The sequence below is a fragment of the Scylla paramamosain genome, chromosome 35 (assembly GCF_035594125.1).
Source record: "Scylla paramamosain isolate STU-SP2022 chromosome 35, ASM3559412v1, whole genome shotgun sequence".
NCBI lineage: Eukaryota > Metazoa > Arthropoda > Malacostraca > Decapoda > Portunidae > Scylla > Scylla paramamosain.
Window position 1 is genome coordinate 16,792,846 of NC_087185.1, and position 19,081 is coordinate 16,811,926.

Genomic DNA, 19,081 nt, shown 5'->3' on the forward strand with positions numbered 1-19,081 from the left:
AAGAAAATAAATAAATAAATAAGAAATTAGCTAAAATTCTTAACATTGTTGAGAAAACAAGCACATTATTACTGCACAAGATGCTCACCAGCTCCTGTAGACTGTAACTTGTAGTCCATGGATAAGGTGCAAGTTTCAAAAGTTGGTTGTTGCAGGCGGCTGATGATGCGTGGCTTGTTTAGCACTAACCCTTCCTTGCTCTGCACTGTCATGCAAGCATCATGTGGAATGTCTTCTGGGTCTCCTCCTGCAAAATATTATGACTATAATGAAAGAAAATATTAAATCTTTCTAGGACAAGCATAAGAATATTAAAATATAAATATGGAATTTTAAAACTTTCACTTTTAATATACTTTGTCCTGTCTAATTTAGACAAATATCAGGTCCCATCATACATGTCCAAAAAAAACAAGGGCCCTATACTACCTAATTTAAGCCAGTGGTTGTGTCAGCAGCCACACAACAACCAGTTCAAGGAGCCAGCAGGCACACCCACCTAAGTGTGTTTTGGGACTACTTAGAGCTACTCCAACATTCTTCACCCATGGACAGGAAAGCCTCTCATGGTCTTGGGGTTGGGCCCCTAAGTGACAGGCAGACATAACAGCCTGACAACAATATCATGTGCCCTCTGACAAAATTAGAACCTCTGACTCTGCTCCAAAGGAGCAATTACAAGGATAACTCATTGTCTGATACCTGCCCAAAACCATCAACAAAGAAATGGGAACAAAAATTTATGGTATGATAGCACAGGCCTTACACTGTTCCTGTATTAGAATACGGTGTACCACATTAATGCCACAGTGCGCAAGGTTCACAGAATGGCAAAAGGAGTTAAAAGCTATTTTTTTTTTCAACAAATTTTACTTTATTAAAAACTTTCATCATATGAATATTTTCAAACCTGTGTATCTCCGCCACCAATAATGGCTGCTGTCCTGTCCTGTCTCTACCATTCTCCAGCCACACATGTCCTCTGAGAAATCACACCCAGCACACCAGCGTTCATCCTCACCCTCTTCACACTGGGTGTGGTAGTCACAAGTCTGCCAAGAAAATGGAGTTACACAAATCCTCAACAGTGAAAATATGCAAAAGAAAATTGTACTATTTATCTAACTTCTACATTTATGTAACATCTGCCAATGAAAACAAATAAAAGTTGGACAGCTAAATTCACCTTTGACATGGGAATCTGGCTACCATCATTGCAGAGGAAGTAGTCATAGCTGCTGTTTCCTGTGCAAAGGCCCATAGACAAGTCAATGTCATCCACAGCCACCACATTGGTCTGGCCAAGCACACCCTGCACATCCAAGGTCAGCCAGTGTTGTGGTGATGTTCCCAGTTCAACCTGTACACAAACAAAAGATAAATGTTCAATTGATACTAAGTGAACTTTTGAGATATTTTTGTTACAAAACCTTGTCACAGTTATCAACAATGTTATCTTTGTTGCTTATGGTGGCAGTGCAAAATGAGTCATCACCAAAGATCATCAGAGTTTATCTCATTCATAGGAACAGGTCTCCGAAAAGGATTTTTGGGAAAGACAAATAAAAATTTATTTATAATATGTAAAACATCAATAAATACATTGTGCAATGAGCAAAGAATACCTACTTTCAAAAATAATAATTTATCTTTAATACAAAGAATACCTACTTTCAAAAATAATCATTTCTCTTTAATACAAAGAATACCTACTTTCAAAAATAATAAATTCTTTTTAATACAAATACTTACTTTCAAAAATAATAATTTCTCTTTAATACAAAACAAATATTCAACTAACTTGTACTTGATGCCACTCGAGACCAAGAGAACCTGCCAGCTTCTTCAGTACAAAGGTGCCCTCTGCCTCAATTGATGTTATCTGTAGGGTTCCCACCTGACAAAAATAAATTAACTCATGTTTATTGTAAAAAAATAATTGCAACTTCAATGTGAATCTACTCCACATTACACATGCAAGTATGTAAGTTTGACAGCCTCACCTTGTCTCCATACATGTGAATCCAGAGAGAGAGGCAAGAGCTTTTATCAACAGCAAACACCTCAGACAGCATGGTTGCTGACAGCTCATCAACACTGGAGTCATAGAAATACAAGTAGTGACCATAGGGTGTGCCTGTTGTGTGGTCATATGGTGGAGCATAGCCGTAAGCAGGGGCCTTGCTTGGGTCATCTGTGACACGGCCTGCAGCAAGAATTATTGGTATGAATGGTAATTCTCTTCATATATCAAATGATAATAATGACTAGTTCATTCATATACGTACATCAGGAAATATCTAACCCTATATATTCATCCATCTATATATCAGGCTAGCAGTGCCACACTCTTAATCCTGGCTATGATTTATTTCTAAGTAGATAAAAAGAGTGATAATTTCTGTTAGGTATTTAGTTATCAGAAGACACTAATACATTAGAAAAGACTTATATCTAAATACCATAGAGAAACCATTGTTCTTTACTCAGAAATGAATTATATGCTACCATATTTCACTAAAACTGTTAATCATTTCTTCAGTCTACATATAAAACACCAAGTAATTGGCACTAACCATTAGTCCATTTTGCAGGTTTGGTATTTTCCCAGAGACAAGAGTTTGACTCAAAATCACAGTTCACAGGGGCTGGGCAAGCATCGGGGCTCAAAATGACATCATCCAAAGCCACAAACCCATTGTTAGATGTCACTGTTACTCGGAACTCCAGTTGCCAAACCCCAGAAACAAACAGCGACAGCCTGAAATTGTTAGTATATGAAAATCAAATGAAGTAAAATACAAAAAATATAAAATAAATAAATGAATGAATTCTATAATTAAAACAAAAAAGGTAATGGATTTCAGTCACCAGAGTTGATAATTTAATACTATCAATGCATTCTAACCATATTTTCTTTTAAATTTTGAGAAATCTATATTTTTTTATTCATGATTCCATCAATTCTTACTACTGCAGTAAGGTATTTTCTCACACATCACTTGCCTTGCACCAATCCACGTTTGGAATGGAGCAGAGTAGGTGTTCAGCAATGATGGGTCATGCATTTCTTTGCTATGCAGCCACACCTCCAGGGTGCCATCCTGATGGGAGGTGTAGTAATTGAAGGCAACACAAGCTTCTGGTATTCCATCCACGTCAGGTGAGACCAAGCCGGCCACTGCCCCAACTGTGTACTGCTTGGGATCCACATACATGTACTTACCTGTAGAGAATTTTTACTTAGCACAAGATATGCTTGGTATACTTATCAGAATGGCCATTCATCACATTTTTACCATATATGTTTTTCTTTTAAGAATTTAGGTATTTTCAAAATATTCAATATTTCCTTCCCAACCTAACCAATACAAAGTCCTTAACATCAAAGCTGTTCATAACAATCTGTTCAACCATCCCATGCCACACTAAATATATAGTAGAATACCTTCATCAGTGTTGCCAGTCACACTTTTAAGTACTCATTTTTAAACAATTCTAATTTTTTGCTAGAAGTGGAAGCATGTTCAGCTCCTTAATCATCATCAGTCTACCATAATATGCAGTGTGGTAGGCAAAATAAGGCAAAAAATAGAGGATCTGACACAGGCATTCTCTCTAGCTTGCTTAGCACATGTAACTCATGGAGCAAAATTTTACGTAGAAGCCAAAAACCAATCTGCTTTTCCTCTAAACTATAAACTAAGCACTGGTTTTTTGACATGATCCCCCTCACCATAGTAGTTTCCTGTGGTGTGGTCATTGAGGAGTCCCTGGCCATCACTGGCAGATCCTTGGGTCCAGTCAAATAAAAATGTATCATCCTCTCGCTGAGTAAAACCACACAGATCTGCAGCCTCAAAGTCACACGATTCTGAAATACATTAAAGATACAAAACACACATTATCCACATATTCATTACATAACAGAACAATGCTAATTTATCATTCATTGCATATGTTAGTACATCATGAAAAAAAATTAGAACATCAAAACATTTTCTTATTTGATGCAATCAGGTAATTTATGAACTCAAACTGTATGACAGTAAGCCCTATAAAAAAAGTGAACAAGGGAAATATCTACATTCATCTTTCCAAAATATGTCAGAATGTGAAATTTCAGGTACATAAACAGGATGGCAACTGAAACTGTCATGAATATACCAGAATTTTATTAAATGTTATCAAAGCAATCCTAATGATTACTGTTTTTCTTATCTTTATCATCAGTCTCAATATAATCACACAGAACATGAAGGTAAGGTACACTAATACCTACCAAAGGCAGGGGGAGGTGATGGAGTTGCTGGCAGATCAGAACACCTTCCTTGGGAAAACTTCACATCATCCACACCAACAAACTGGTCACGTGTTACTGAGTCCACAGCAAAGGTTATTGTGTATGGTTTGGTTTGGCTTCCAATATCAATCTAGTAAAAGAGAAGATAATGTTACTCCTCAGCACCTACTTACTGAGATTATGAAGCAAATAAACACACCACCTAATTATTAAAAGGCAATGTCACATACACTAACTCTTAAGATTTGATAGTTATGGTATTGCATTCTCTTATGAAACACTCTCATTCTGGTTACAAAAACCCTCATGAATACTTACAGTGAGGTAAGTCCACTGGCGTACATTATCATTGTTTCCAAGGGTGAGCAGAGTGTACAAATCCTCGCCTTTCACAACCTGATATGCATCTTTGATTAATGTTCATTCATAGTATAAAAATCATTCACTCCATATCATTTGTTTATGAAAAATCAGTTTATGAATAGCATTAAATGGCCCTGTACAAACCCCCTGTTGACTGCATGTTACATTCCTTGAAAAAAGATATAAATAAATAAATAAAATAAATAAATACTGAAATATCTATGCGAGAACTCACTATAAGAATATATGAATATATCTGCATTAAACAATTGTAAAAGTAAATCTACACCATAGTAAACAGTGAAGAGTAATAATCTCAGCTTCCTTTCACAGAATTACCACAAAAGCTACATAGAACTATACAAGTGTGAAAATTTTCCTGTCAGGAAAAAAGACACAATAATCTCCAAAGTTAATGACTCACCAGATTAATTGTGAATTTTCCAGAGCGACCACTGTTACCATACTTGATATACCAGAAGGTCAGGCATGCTGGTCCCTGACTGTAGACTATTTCACTTTTAAGTACAACACTGCGCTCTGTGTAAAGAAATGTTATGACAGGATGGCCTGAGGATAAGAAAAAGAGGAAGCTTTTTCTGTCATTAAAGAAATGTGTGTGCAAGATCAGCAGAGATGTAACATTTATAGAAAAATTACAAAAATATCACCATTTACATTTTGTAGTATCATATCTCAATTATACATACAAAATTAAACTGCCTTCATAATGTGTCATTCCTTGTTATGGTACTTTTATCTATATACCAAACAAACACCCCTCATGAGCTGAGACAGCCAAAAAAAGGCACACACAACTCTACCTTATACTTCAAAATCATTTGATATGCTTCACTCTGTCATTCTCATCCTTATTCTCCATGTAGTGAAATCACCAATCAGTAACTCAAACACTCATGAAGAAATGCCACAAAGGTCTCTGAGTAAGATTGATAAATCTTAGTAGCTTTCCCTATAATTAGAAACACTAACTGAAGGAAAACTTACTAAGATAGTTGTCTGTGAAGTCAATGTAGGCATACATTCCATTCTTTGTTGTGTGATCTGAGAAGGGACCAGAAACCAAACTTGAGTTGACAGTGAAGCCTCGACCAATCAACCAACTTGCGAGCAGTGGTGAGTCATTTGACCAGCCACAGAAGTCTTGCTCAAAGTCACAGTCCAAGATGTTGGATGGACAAGGTTCTGTGCTGAGAGTGATGTCATCCAAGACCACCTCATTTCCAGCTATTACAGGGTAAGTTGCTTCAAAAGCGAGCTGTTAGGAAAAGATACATTAGTATGGTATAAATATATATTGTGAGGTCAGTGAAATGTATATAAACATTTCCAATGTGTCCCTGGCATGAGGGCAAGTTACTATGCAAGGTCACAAAAATACAAAAGAAAAAACAAAGTAAGGAATTTTGATAATTTGAGCAACCACTTCTACAAAGCAAGCTTCCTTAAACTCATGTTCTTCTAAAACATACATGCATACATGTATACCAAGGCCATCTCTTCCAAAAAGGAGGTTAGCCAAGACAAGGCACACAACTTTCACATTCACACTCTCATTCACAGAGAAGAAAAAATATTCCTGTCTTTACAGGTATCAGTTGCACAGTGTGGACAGTTTCATACAGAATAAGGTTCCCTCACAGCAAGTGTTCTCCCATACCACAACTGTGTGAGACCATTGATGTGTGGCACCTCCCTTGTAGGTCGCTTCTAAAGAAATGTTTGGAAATTTAACTCGTATTTTACTCCCTTAGAGGACAGAATATTTTTTGAAAATTTTAGATAAGAATTTCAGATAAGAGTATTAATAGAACTACACTAACTTACAGTCATATTGGTGGTAATGTTGAGGTTTGCACGTGCAAAGACCCAACCAGGAACCATTGTTTCACTAACACTCCACAGCTCATCACTGGTGCCTCCTTCAGTGTTCAGCAATTTGAGAGTGGATGACCCTGTAGAAAGCAGCCATCTTCATTATCTAAATTACTGGCTTACCTATTACACTACAAAATTTTCCTCTAAGTAAACTGTACTGTCAATCTAAGGTAGAGACTTACCTTCAATGCTGTACCAGAAAGTAAGGCATTGGTCTCCCCCGCCTGCACTAAGAGGAGGCCCCACCAACCGGCCTGACAAGTTTTCCCCCACTGCATGGCCTTCCCTCAGATGTGAGTAAATGTAGTATCCTGAGAAGTAAAAATTTAGAAAGTTGAAAACACTACTATGTAAAAATGGCCAGACAGTGAACAGTAGATCACCTATTTCTTTTGTTAAAGAAATTCTAGAAAAGAAGAAATACCTTACCCTCTGCAGAACTTGTAGTGTGATCATAACCCATTGACTCGCCACCATTCCTTGCCTCAACCCTCACCCATTCTAGTGGGTAAGACTTGTCATCATTCCATCCACATGAATTTGACTCAAAGTCGCAAGTCAACTGTTCCATTGTGCATGCACCAACCCACAAGTCAAAGTCATCCACAGCAACCACCCCTTCTTGGTAATCCTCCTTTGATACTCTCACCACCAGCTGTGAGAGGAATAAAAAATGTGACTTACACAGCCTGCTGAGACTTGATAGCATGATTCTAAACCCTTTCACTCCACAAGCACAGTCAATATTTAGATGGTAGAAAGAGATTCAGTAACTAGGTTCTTAGAGCACAGTGAAAAAGAGAATTTCAAAGAAGGTTTGACAGATTCACAGACAGGGATGATAGGTGAACATAGGTATGTATGTATGATAGGTGTATGTTAGGTAAGGTTTATGCACAAACCACCATGTAGCTACATGCTTCTTATAGCTTCCCTAATCTTATATTCTTATATATTACTTTGATGCAGCCTTCTAAACCTTTTACTGTCCTGTCCATAATTAATTATGTTACTTATACATTACTGTTAGTGATTTCTAAATTAGTGTAACCAACAGACTATCATCCTCTTTTAATAAAAGCAAAATAAAAGAGACCAATATTGATATGACTTTACCTGCCAGTCGCCAGACTGAGTGGGTATTTCAATATTCACTTCCTGCCACATGTCTATCACTCCCTTAGTTCGCTGCCATGCAATATTTTCAAAGGTGTTGTCAGACCACTGGAACCTCAGGATCTTTGTGGACACTGTCAGCCAAGGAGTGCTTATGCCAAACATGTAGTACCTGCAAAATACAGAGCATGTAATGAACTGCATATAACAAAGCATAACTGGAAAGTAATATATATATATATATATATATATATATATATATATATATATATATATATATATATATATATATATATATATATATATATATATATATATATATATATATATTACTCAAATGTTGTAGCAAAAAAGTAAATAAATAAATAATAAATGAATAAAAATAAATAAATAAATGAGTAAATAAATAAAAAAATAAAGAATAGGTAAATAATAATAATAATAATAATAATAAAGAAATTATAATAACATCACTAATAAAAGCAAGAACACCAATAAAAATGATCAAAACATAAATAAACAAGTACATCTACTTATATGCTAGGGTAAGATTGCCCTTGAAGGGATGGAGCTGAGTGTGAGAATGCAAACACAGACCAGGAAAGGTTGTCACTCTCTGTTTCAATACTTTTGGCAGTGTATTATAAAATGTATGCATTGGCGTACTGTGTGTAATTCATCATGTTCTTGAGGATTACTCGTACATGATAGACAAGTGATCTCCAACTATACCTTACCAATGTGTGTATGTGTGTGTATTTACCTAGTTGTATTTACTTAGTTGTGACATACAGGAGAGGAGCTAAGCTTGTACTGTCCCATCTCCATAACTGTTTTTATCCAACTTTTCCTTAAAGTCATGAATATTTGTAGCACACACCACTTCCCCTTCCAGTCCATTCCATGCCTCTATGCTTCTATGAGGGAAGCTATATGTGTGTGTGTGTGTGTGTGTGTGTGTGTGTGTGTGTGTGTGTGTGTGTGTGTGCGTGTGTGTATTTATCTAGTTGTGACATACAAGGAAAAAGCTGTGTGTCATTCCTATGATTGTCTGCTGGTCACCCAGCCAGTCGTTCCCCTACAAATCTCATACTGATCTTTGGGTAGGACTGAGACCACTCACACACCACACAACAGTACAGCGAGGCCACAACCCCTCAGATTACATCCCTTACCTACTTGGTGCTAGGTGAACAGGAGCTACACATAAGAGGCTCACCCATTTGGCTCGCCATTCCCAGGACTCAAACCTGAGTCTTCTCAGTTGTGAGCCGAGTGTGCTAACTACTACACTATGCAGTGTGTGTGTGTGTGTGTGTGTGTGTGTGTGTGTGTGTGTGTGTGTGTGTGTGTGTGTGTGTGTGTGTATTTACCTAGTTGTATTGTACAGGGCACAAGCCAAAGCTCATTTTGTCCTGTCTCCATAACCATATTTATCCAGTTTCTCTTTAAACATGTGTACACTGTTTGCCACAACCACCACTTCCTTCAAATCATTCCAGATTTCAACAGTTCCATACGGTAAGCTGTATTTCTTGATGTCACTCAAACATCCACTTTTCTTTATTTCCTTCCCATGCCCCCTCGTCTGTCTCTCTCTCTCTCTCCTCCAACTGTGGTACCCAGTCATTTCTGTCCATTCCTTCTATATTGTTTACTAATTTGTACATTGTTATCAGGTCTCCTCTTTCTTTTTTTCTTTTATAATGTTGGCAATCCCATCTCTTCAATTCCTTTTTCATAGTTTAAGTCTTTCAATCCTGGTACCATCTTTGTCTCTCTCCCCTGTATTCATTCCAGTTTTCGCATAGCTTTTTTTTCTATGTGGAACCCAAACTACTGTTGCATATTCCAATTTAGGTTGTATCATGCTTGCTGTAATTTTCTTCATCATATCTTATCAAAATAGTTAAATTCCACCCTAATGTTTGTTAACAAGCTGCACGTAGAGCTGAATATTCTGTTTACATGCCTTTCAGGTGATACTATATCCTGGATCATTATTCCCAAAATCTTTTTCTTCATTACTTTTCATTACAATTTTTCCTCCAATTTTGTAATTCCATGAAGGTCTCTTTTTACTTTTCCCTATTTCCAATATGTGGTGTTTTCTGGCATTAAATTCTAGTTTCTATTTTTAGTTCCATGCATGTATCTTGTCAATATCCTTTTGTAACTCCTTGCAGTCATTTTCATCCATTACTATTTTCATTATTTTTGCATCATCAGCAAACAGGTTTATATAACTATTTAGATCCTCTGTCATATCACTTACATATATTTGAAACATAATAGGTACCAACACAGATTCTTGTGGTACCACACTTGTCACTTCGAGCCAACTTGAATTAGTGTCTCTGATTACTTTTCTCATTTTCCTCCTTTGTAAATAATCATCCATCTATCTCAACCTTGCTCTTTTTAGTTAGTTCTCCTTCATTCTCTAACTTCTACATAAAACTTTTGTGGGTAACTTTATCAAACGCTTTTTTGGGATCCAGGTATATCACATCAACCCATCCATCCCTCTCTTGCACTCCACCTATTACTCTCATATAAAAGCTCAGTAGATGTGTGTGTGTGTGTGTGTATTTACCTAGCTGTAATTTACATGGCCTGAGCTACACTCATGTGGTCCCATCTTCATATCTATACGTGTCTAATTTTCCCTTTAGTTTGTACACAATTGTCACCAAAAATATAATTTCTTTTAGTCCATTCCAAACTTCAATGAGTCTTTGTGGAAAACTATTCTTTGTGTTGTCTAAACGTCTTCTTTCCTCAACTTGTATGTGTGTGTGTATGTGTGTGTGCAATCAACAAGAATACTCACCAGAAGCGATAGCAATATTTGTGTGAGCTCTCAGGATTTTCTGCTAAACGTCTGGACTTTATGTATCCTGGCATGGAGACATGTGTACCATTGGCAAACTCATACACATATCCTCCATGGCCTCGGTCTGTATGCACAGCACTTGTCACTCCCAACTCCATTGGATCACTGTGTGTCCACGTGCACCAGTTGTAGTCAAAGGAGCATGCCACATCCTTCTCAGCTATGGTATCGAGAGAGAGAGAGAGAGAGAGAGAGAGAGAGAGAGAGAGAGAGAGAGAGAGAGAGAGAGAGAGAGAGAGAGAATGTCTTAGTTTTCATAAATAGGTCTATGTATGAATAATTCTTTGCAAATAATTCCATAATAAATCAGTGGTTCAAATGAGGTGTGAAGCAAAATGTTCTAATCACACAAGTACAGCACTGAGATATTTAGGCTTTCAATAACTTGACATTTATAAATTTATATTATTCTTAAACACGATACATGATAATTTTTTCATCTCTCTCTACAGGTTACTATGAAAATACTGAATTTCAACAGAAACCTGGTGATCTTAGGTTATGCCCCTGACAATCTAGCAAGACTGATACATATTTAGCTCTCCATTCCTAATAAAAAGCCAAAACTTAAAAAAGGTGCACTGAAAATATTAAAGAGTGTGATATGATACTCATATTCTTTATGACCATTTGATCTAACATTTTGGCTTTTAAAACCAAAAAGACAGACAAAAACTGGCACAATTAGTTTTGGAAAGGTACTCCTGATTGGCTGTCACATATATTTGAAATGTAAAATTTCTGATGATAAAATGTGATTATAATCCTCTTATACTACTAAATTTATTAAACAGGACACCAACCTTTCTTTCAAAACTAAATAATTCTACAGATGTCACTCATCTCTAGCTAAAACAGCTTCTATGAAGTTAGGTGTCCTGAGTCATCTTTGCCAGTTTTTCTCACCCCCCAGCTGGTAACTCTGTACAGGGGCCTTATCCATCCATGTATGGAGTACACTTCACGTATATGGGGAGTTCCACTCATACTGCTCTTCTAGACAGGGTGGAATCAAAAGCATCTCATCTTATCAACTCTCCTCCTCTAACTGACTGTCTTCAGACTCTATCTCATCACTGTAATGTTGTATCTCTTACTATCCTCTACCACTATTTTCACACTAACTGTTCTTTTGATCTTGTTAACTGCATGTCTCTTTTTCTCCTGTGGTTTCACTGCATGAAACTTTCTACTTTCTCTCATCTCTTTTCTGTCCATCTCTAATGCAAGAGTCAACCAGTATTCATCCCTTTTTCTGGTAAGCTCTGAAACTCAATTTTTTATGATAATTTTTTACCTCTATTTTTGGAATGGGGCCTCAATGGGCGTTTGTTCTTAATTTTTATTGGCCTTGGCCAGTACTCCTTACACACACACAAAAAAATAAATAAAATAAAATAAATAAATAAATAAATAAATACAATAAAATCAGCGACTCACCTTGACTAACCACATCAGCAATAGCAGGAATGACTAAGCCACTGGTACATTTGTCATGCTGGTCATAGGTGATATAATCCAAAGCAAGGTAAGTGTCAGGATGTTTTGCTAACACTCCTGTTATCACAAGCTGGAAGCAATACACAATTAAGGTTTGTAAGCACTGAGGAGACATATTACAAATACATTACTGTCTAGTTTAACCCAATGATTACAATTTTTCATGATTCTCAGTGTGTTGATTTAGTAGTTTATCAATTAATATTTATTGACTTTGCTTACTGGTGGAAATAGTATGAATCACAATGATAAAGAAAAGAATAATGATAATGATAATAATACTAAAGGTAGTGGGGACAAAACTTCTTTACCAGAACATTTCTTACATACCCTGAACATTTCTTCCTGGTAAATAGGAACTTCTGCATAATGCCACTCAGGATCCGGCCCGTTCTCAAGCTTCCATAAGGTTTGCCATGCTTGCTCCCTCTCAGCTGAGACCTTCAATGAAAACATTCTATTAGCTGACCAAGTAGTTGTAACTTTGAAGATGCTTCAAAAACTGCATCACAAAACTTTATAATAATCTGAAACCAGACAAATAAACACATGGATTAAGATAAAATTTCAAAACTTCCTAACTAGATTTCCTTGGAGCTGTTACATACTGGTAGAAAGTCTCTGTTTAAAAACTGCAATGAAGTTCATGAGGTGGTGAGCAGGAATGGACACTCAAGACTTGAAAGTAAGTATAGATAAGCAGAATGGACAAATTCTTGCACATTTTTTTATTTTTTTATTAACAATTTTGTGAAGCCATTTTGCTTGTGATGGCTAAACATGTCTGGTAAGTAGAATAGATGTGGGTAGTAATTCATTCACTACTTAACATGACAAGTGCCTAATAGGTGCAGCAGTGCAACTGGTAGTCTGAGAATAGCTTATATAAGCATTCATCATAACATTCAAATTGGTGACAATAATGATGATATTGGTAGTATATATATTATATTAGTGTAAGAAATAATTTTGTCTTAAAGAGGTTACAGCAAGTGCCAAGATGGAAAAGCTGCATTACCACAAGGGAGCCATTAGTGAAGGCAATGTTGTACCAGAAGGAGAGGCAGGAAGCCTTACTGGTAGCCCTGGCCATGTACCACTCGCTGACAAGGTTGGCATACCCACCCTCCTCAGGCATGTAGGTACCAAGGAGACCCACATAGTGACCTGTTATAACACACAAATAAAATATAGTTATAATAATATGATGAATTAATATCTTTGCAAATAGACTACTATAAGATGATAAATATATATAGTGAAGTTACTTGAAATTTAAACATACAATCATTTGACAAAATTTAATCTCAGCAAACCTTTCCACTTTATTCATGGTGAGACATGTCTCGAGAAGAGGAGAAAAAGGAGGAGGAGGAGGAGGAGGAGGAAGAGGAGGAGGAGGAGGAGGAAGAGGAGGAGGAGGAGGAGGAGGAGGAGGAGGAGGAGGAGGAGGAGGAGGAGGAGGAGGAGGAGGAGGAGGAGGAGGAGGAGGAGGAGGAAGATTATGAGGAAGAAGAAGAAGAAGAAGAAGAAGAAGAAGAAGAAGAAGAAGAGGAAGAGGAAGAGGAAACGGAAGAGGAGGAGGAAGAGAAGGAGGAGGAGGAGGTAGTTGTTACCTGTGACTGAGTTTTCCGAGTGGTCGACAGGAGGGCCCGGCACCAAATCAGATGGACTCATGAGCTGCCAGTCCACATCATCATCCCATGCATTGGTCCAGGAACACATGTCATGCTCAAAGTCACATGCAATCATTACTAAACACTCATCAGTGGGGAAGTACAGGTCGTCTATTGCAATGATGGCTTTGGAGTCATTCTTAACAACCTCTGCTTCAAAGATGAACTGTTGTAGAAAGTTGTATTTGTATTAATATATTGTTAGCCTTGCATGCTTTCACTTAGTTTAAAATGTTGCTTCAGATCACAGTGCCCTCAAGTTCCATAACTTCTGCTAAAAGTGAACTTCAAAAATCTAAAATATTTTTATCAAAGAATAATGGTTATAAACTCATTAATAATATCTCTTCTTTAAAACCAGTAAAAGTTCAAAATCAAGCTGCTAGCAAAATTCCATTACAAGCTTCACAAACAAAAGACCTAAGCCACCACACATGCCACAGTGCAGACTGAAGTCATCAAAGGCAACAGGACTAGGGCAGTACCTGGAAATTTCCCACATTTCCTATACGTCCTCGGTGGCTGACCCAAGAATCTCCTTGGTCTCCTCTATGTAAGAACACCAAAGACTTTGACATATTCAGAGCTACACCTGAGCCATCATCAGTCAAGCGTGCGTATCCTCTCAGTGCGGCAGAGTTTGAGACATCGGACATGTAATAGTAGAAATGGTAGCATCTGGGGAAAGGATGATAAAAAATAAAATAAATAAATAAATAAACATGTATTTGTATAAATAATACTGTGGTGGTTATAATTCTTTACATTACTATTTTGTATCACTGATGAAACACAACAGTGAGATATATCTAGTAATTTGATATGGTAGTGTATAGGATAAGCAATACTGCAGGTAAGTCAAATCAGTAAGGACATATTAGATGAAGATACACCTACCTATATATCTGCTTGGTGAGGTATACAGGGGACACAATCTGTCCCAAGTCACCAGAACTGTGCTTATGCAGATCTACTCGAGCCATGTGACCTGCAAATAGAGTTCACATGAAATTTTCTTCTGTAATTCTACTGAAATATGAAGCCATGATTTCCCAAGTGTAGAATTTCATTATAAGTTTCAGATATAAATTTTACCACTCAAAATATATATTGCCATTATTGTTATCAGGAATTCCAGTTTACATTCTGTACAGGGAGGTAACCCTTTTCAGATTATTAATGGATTGATCTTTCCTTAACATTCCTATTTCTCAAAATATTTTCTTATTCTGTCTTGTACTACATTAATTCAATGTGTGTGATAAATCAATATGAAAGGTGTCCAATCTAAAATATCTGTTTTCCATGTATTAATATTCTGAAAAAAAACATCACTAGACTAAAATTGGTCCCACCCTGATGTGAATGCACAAGGAGAGAATAAGTCTTGCCTTTGAGGGTGCCAAGTGTGTGGTCTGCCTGTTCACCAACACTCATGGTGTCCCAGTCCAAGTCACTTCCATCCACCAAACTAAAACTGGAACCATTTTCCTCAAAGTCATGGATGGCCTCTGGGTCCTGGGGACTGCGTTCACACTTATTTTCATGAAGTCTCACATCATCCACAGCCACAATACCAGCACTGGCCTTCTCCCAATATGCCATGATTGTTACCTGGTGATGAAGTTTGACATTATATAAAAATTGTTTTAAGTTGTATTAAAACACACAATAAATCAGACCTCTTGATCAAATTTACATGTTAGATTGCTTGTAAAATTTCTCTAAAACCTACATTATAATTTTGTCCCTCTAATTGAAGATCTATAGTAGCTGGATGCCAGAAATCTCCCTGGGAACCATTTCTTGTAAAGACTAGCTCACTGATGTCCCCTTTCTGTGTTCCAGCAGTGAGGAAAGGCGTGAGCTCCCCAAACATGTAGTACCAGAAACGGAGACAATGAGGGTTTGTTATCACCGGCACATACAGAGTGGCACTTGCTGCTTCATCTTCCAGCTCGGCCTCCACATACACATAATGACCACTCTCTGCCAAGGAAATAAAACACATCTATTACAAAGACTGAAATGATGGATGACACTGCTAATGACAGAAGGAAGATGTCCCACTTCATATCAAAACTTGTCTATGGGTAATAATAACTTTCATTATATACAAATCTTATTACAATGATATCAGAATATGGTTAACTTACTGTTTGTTTTTAAGGCACTGGAATGAAAATTAATCTAGTGGGTATTTTTTTTGAGGAAGAGAGGAAGAACATGTAATGTGAAGAATAAATACCTGTGCCATAAGTGTGGTCCTTGGATGGTCCCGGTGTGACAGTGTCTGGGGGACCATTCCACCAAATCCAGGGCTTTGTATTATCCCCCTCAGCCACCATCCATGAGCAAAAAGGCCCAAGCATATTCTCAAAGTCACAATCATTAATACCAAGTGGTTCTGAAAGGAAAGCATTGTGTGCTGCATCAACAGCTGTTATCAACTTTATGCCATTATATATATATTATGAGGTAATAATCAACTGAGACATCCAAATATACATGCAATCCATAAACTAACCCTGTGTGGTGGTAGAGTGGGGTGGGGCAGTGGTAGTGGTGACATCAGTGTTATTAGAGGGCACAGCCTCTTTTGGCCATACACTACACTTGCCCACAAACTGCACAATGTCATCAATGTCTGCAGAGATGAAGAAACAAATATTAGTTCATATCTAAAAAAGGTGATACATGTTATCACCTCATATTATTTGTATACATACATACCTTTTATTCAATGCCAACTTGAAATGGTAACATTATCTTATTTTACATCATATTAAATATACTACTACACAAACATTCTTTCTTAGTCACACACATAATTTACCTTTCATTAAATATCATTATCCTATCCAACATCACATTGAATACATTGCTACTCACGTATTCTTTCTATCTGGTTGATTCCAACCTTTCCTTCAAGCAGGATGGAGAAGTAAGAGTCTGTAACATCATGAAGAGGAACTCTTGCCACACTCCAGTCATCTTGCTGCTTGCCTGACAGGCTCCACACCAGTACCATGGCCACATCAACGGGCTAGAGTGAATGTTGTAAAAAGTTATTCGTGGCATTGCTTTTGCCACGTCTGTGAATATTTACACATTATCCTGAACATATGTTCATAAAAAATGCTTTTGCCTATGACAAAGAAGTACAGGACTGAATCAACCATTTTTTTCCCCTAAAAACTACTAAACCTGGTATTCTTAGCACAGAATGCAAGGTTTCAGGTACCACAAAAACTATACAATACTTATATTAGTAAACCTCAAAAACCTTATATAACATATGTCTGACATAAAACTTGTAAGTTAAGTATCATTAAAATACCTTAATGTAGACATTTATTGTGCCTTCTGCTATATCATTCATTTGGAACCAGAACTGCAGACAGCCCGACACAGCCATTGCAGGGCCCATGAGGGGACTGATCAGCACAGCCACATCACCAGCCTCATACTTGGATGGCTCCAAGATCAACATTCCACCACCTACATTTATCACAGATTGATAACAAACTTCACATAATAAATGCTGTTCCCTATATAAGTTATATATGAAACTATGCATAGTATGCTCATGAAAAAGACCAATATTTTGTACTTTACAGATAGGAAATTATGGCCTTACCTTCCTCTCTATGGGTGTGGTCGCTACCATTGGTTAACTCCCAATAGGCTTTACTATCAAACTGAGTCCATCCACACAAGTGAAAACCATCAAAGTTGCACTCAGCTAAAAATAAATTTAACAATAAAACAATTAATAATAAGTCTTCTTCAAAATAATGTAAAAGTTCAACATTAAGCTGCTCACAAAATTCAACTACAAGACTTATAAACAACATACCTAAGCCACCACACATGCCAAAGTGTACACTGAAGTCATCAAAGGCAACAAAGGAGGTGTTGTCCTGAGTCTGGAATATGGCTTGCACCTCGATCTTGAAGAGGCTTACAGAAACACCTGCTTGACCTTCATGCCACTCTGACACCTTCCCAACAGGTGATGACCACAGGATTTCAGGGGCCTGTCAAGTGCCACAAGAGAGAGAGAGAGAGAGAGAGAGAGAGAGAGAGAGAGAGAGAGAGAGAGAGAGAGAGAGAGAGAGAGAGAGAGAGAGGGAGAGAGGGAGAGGGAGGGAGAGAGAGAGAGAGAGAGAGAGAGAGAGAGGGAGAGAGGAGAGAGAGAGAGAGAGAGAGAGAGAGAGAGAGAGAGAGAGAGAGAGAGAGAGAGAGAGAGAGAGAGAGAGAGAGAGAGAGAGAGAGAGAGAGAGAGAGAGAGAGAGAGAGAGAGAGAGAGAGAGATTAGTTGTTTGTAAAATAATTATGAAGTTAAACTTGACTCTGTACTTATTTATAATACATATGATTCATAACTAGTGCATGTTTACGTAGATCACCATTTCTTTACAATTTATAATTTCCATAACTACGAAAAAAATTATTACTCAGGCTGGAAATTAAATAGTTAATATACAAAATAACAAAATTTAACTACATTTCCACTTAGCTATTACATATCCTGAGTGCCTCCCTTTCCTCCATGTTCCTGAAGTGTACTTACAAGATCTCCAAAGCCATCAGCATCATATTCAACATAATAAACTCTGAGCTCAGCATCAGTTCCTTCCTCTGCATAGTAGAAAAACCTGCAACAACAAGGCTAGATTAGTCATTATGTTAGTAGCAATGGATGACATTCTTTAAACTTACATTGAAAACTTAAAGTTATATGTCTCACACTACCGTTCTTACCTAACACATCCATTTTGATCAGTCACCAACAAAGGAGAGTGTGTGATAGCTGTGTTGGAGTAACTGCTGCCAAAGTTATTGTTGGCACGCAGCATGTGACCATCCACTGTATTAGTGGAGTGATCTGCCACAGAAGACTGCCCATCAGACCACTTCCAGGAGGGGCCATCATCATGGGCAGGTAACATCTGCCATCCACAGGTCTTCTTGTTCTCAAAATCACAGTCATCCTCTGAAATATAACCGAGATCAAGAATTGGCATCACTTCGGTTTCATTTCCACAATTATAAAAGACGAAAGGCTCATACAAAAAGAATAACAGATATCAGAAAGAGAAAAGACCACTTGTGAAGACATGGAGTATAGCAAATGAATCACACACACCATCTAGGTCACTTCAGTTATTGCTCAAAAATTCATATAACTGAAGGCATATATGCATATCAAGCTTAAGCCTGACTGCACATTTTCTCTTAAACTGAAACCTGTCTTCAGCCAAGAATCATTACATTATGGTCATGAAGAATATAATTAATGAGAAACAATTTGTTGAGTTACAG

The 19,081-nt window shown here is 37.3% G+C and overlaps 1 protein-coding gene across 1 annotated transcript in view; it reads right to left on the bottom strand.

Annotated features, from left to right (window-relative positions):
- LOC135090723 (MAM and LDL-receptor class A domain-containing protein 2-like) overlaps nt 1-19,081 on the bottom strand; it is a 106,691-nt gene that overhangs the window by 37,401 nt on the left and 50,209 nt on the right. Inside the window, exons 73-105 of the mRNA XM_063987746.1 lie at nt 18,521-18,752; nt 18,330-18,414; nt 17,613-17,793; nt 17,394-17,498; nt 17,094-17,254; nt 16,646-16,799; nt 16,281-16,400; nt 16,002-16,160; nt 15,489-15,742; nt 15,145-15,367; nt 14,651-14,741; nt 14,239-14,431; nt 13,694-13,919; nt 13,096-13,244; nt 12,408-12,518; nt 12,018-12,147; nt 10,515-10,737; nt 7,682-7,853; nt 6,995-7,220; nt 6,748-6,876; nt 6,515-6,642; nt 5,675-5,945; nt 5,091-5,206; nt 4,622-4,699; nt 4,283-4,433; nt 3,737-3,874; nt 3,007-3,226; nt 2,577-2,761; nt 2,004-2,206; nt 1,802-1,897; nt 1,187-1,360; nt 911-1,052; nt 89-247 (exon numbers count right to left, since the gene is read on the bottom strand). Coding sequence (XP_063843816.1) covers nt 89-247; nt 911-1,052; nt 1,187-1,360; nt 1,802-1,897; nt 2,004-2,206; nt 2,577-2,761; nt 3,007-3,226; nt 3,737-3,874; nt 4,283-4,433; nt 4,622-4,699; nt 5,091-5,206; nt 5,675-5,945; nt 6,515-6,642; nt 6,748-6,876; nt 6,995-7,220; nt 7,682-7,853; nt 10,515-10,737; nt 12,018-12,147; nt 12,408-12,518; nt 13,096-13,244; nt 13,694-13,919; nt 14,239-14,431; nt 14,651-14,741; nt 15,145-15,367; nt 15,489-15,742; nt 16,002-16,160; nt 16,281-16,400; nt 16,646-16,799; nt 17,094-17,254; nt 17,394-17,498; nt 17,613-17,793; nt 18,330-18,414; nt 18,521-18,752 — 5,385 coding nt within the window. The remainder of the gene's footprint in view (nt 1-88; nt 248-910; nt 1,053-1,186; nt 1,361-1,801; nt 1,898-2,003; nt 2,207-2,576; nt 2,762-3,006; nt 3,227-3,736; nt 3,875-4,282; nt 4,434-4,621; nt 4,700-5,090; nt 5,207-5,674; nt 5,946-6,514; nt 6,643-6,747; nt 6,877-6,994; nt 7,221-7,681; nt 7,854-10,514; nt 10,738-12,017; nt 12,148-12,407; nt 12,519-13,095; nt 13,245-13,693; nt 13,920-14,238; nt 14,432-14,650; nt 14,742-15,144; nt 15,368-15,488; nt 15,743-16,001; nt 16,161-16,280; nt 16,401-16,645; nt 16,800-17,093; nt 17,255-17,393; nt 17,499-17,612; nt 17,794-18,329; nt 18,415-18,520; nt 18,753-19,081) is intronic.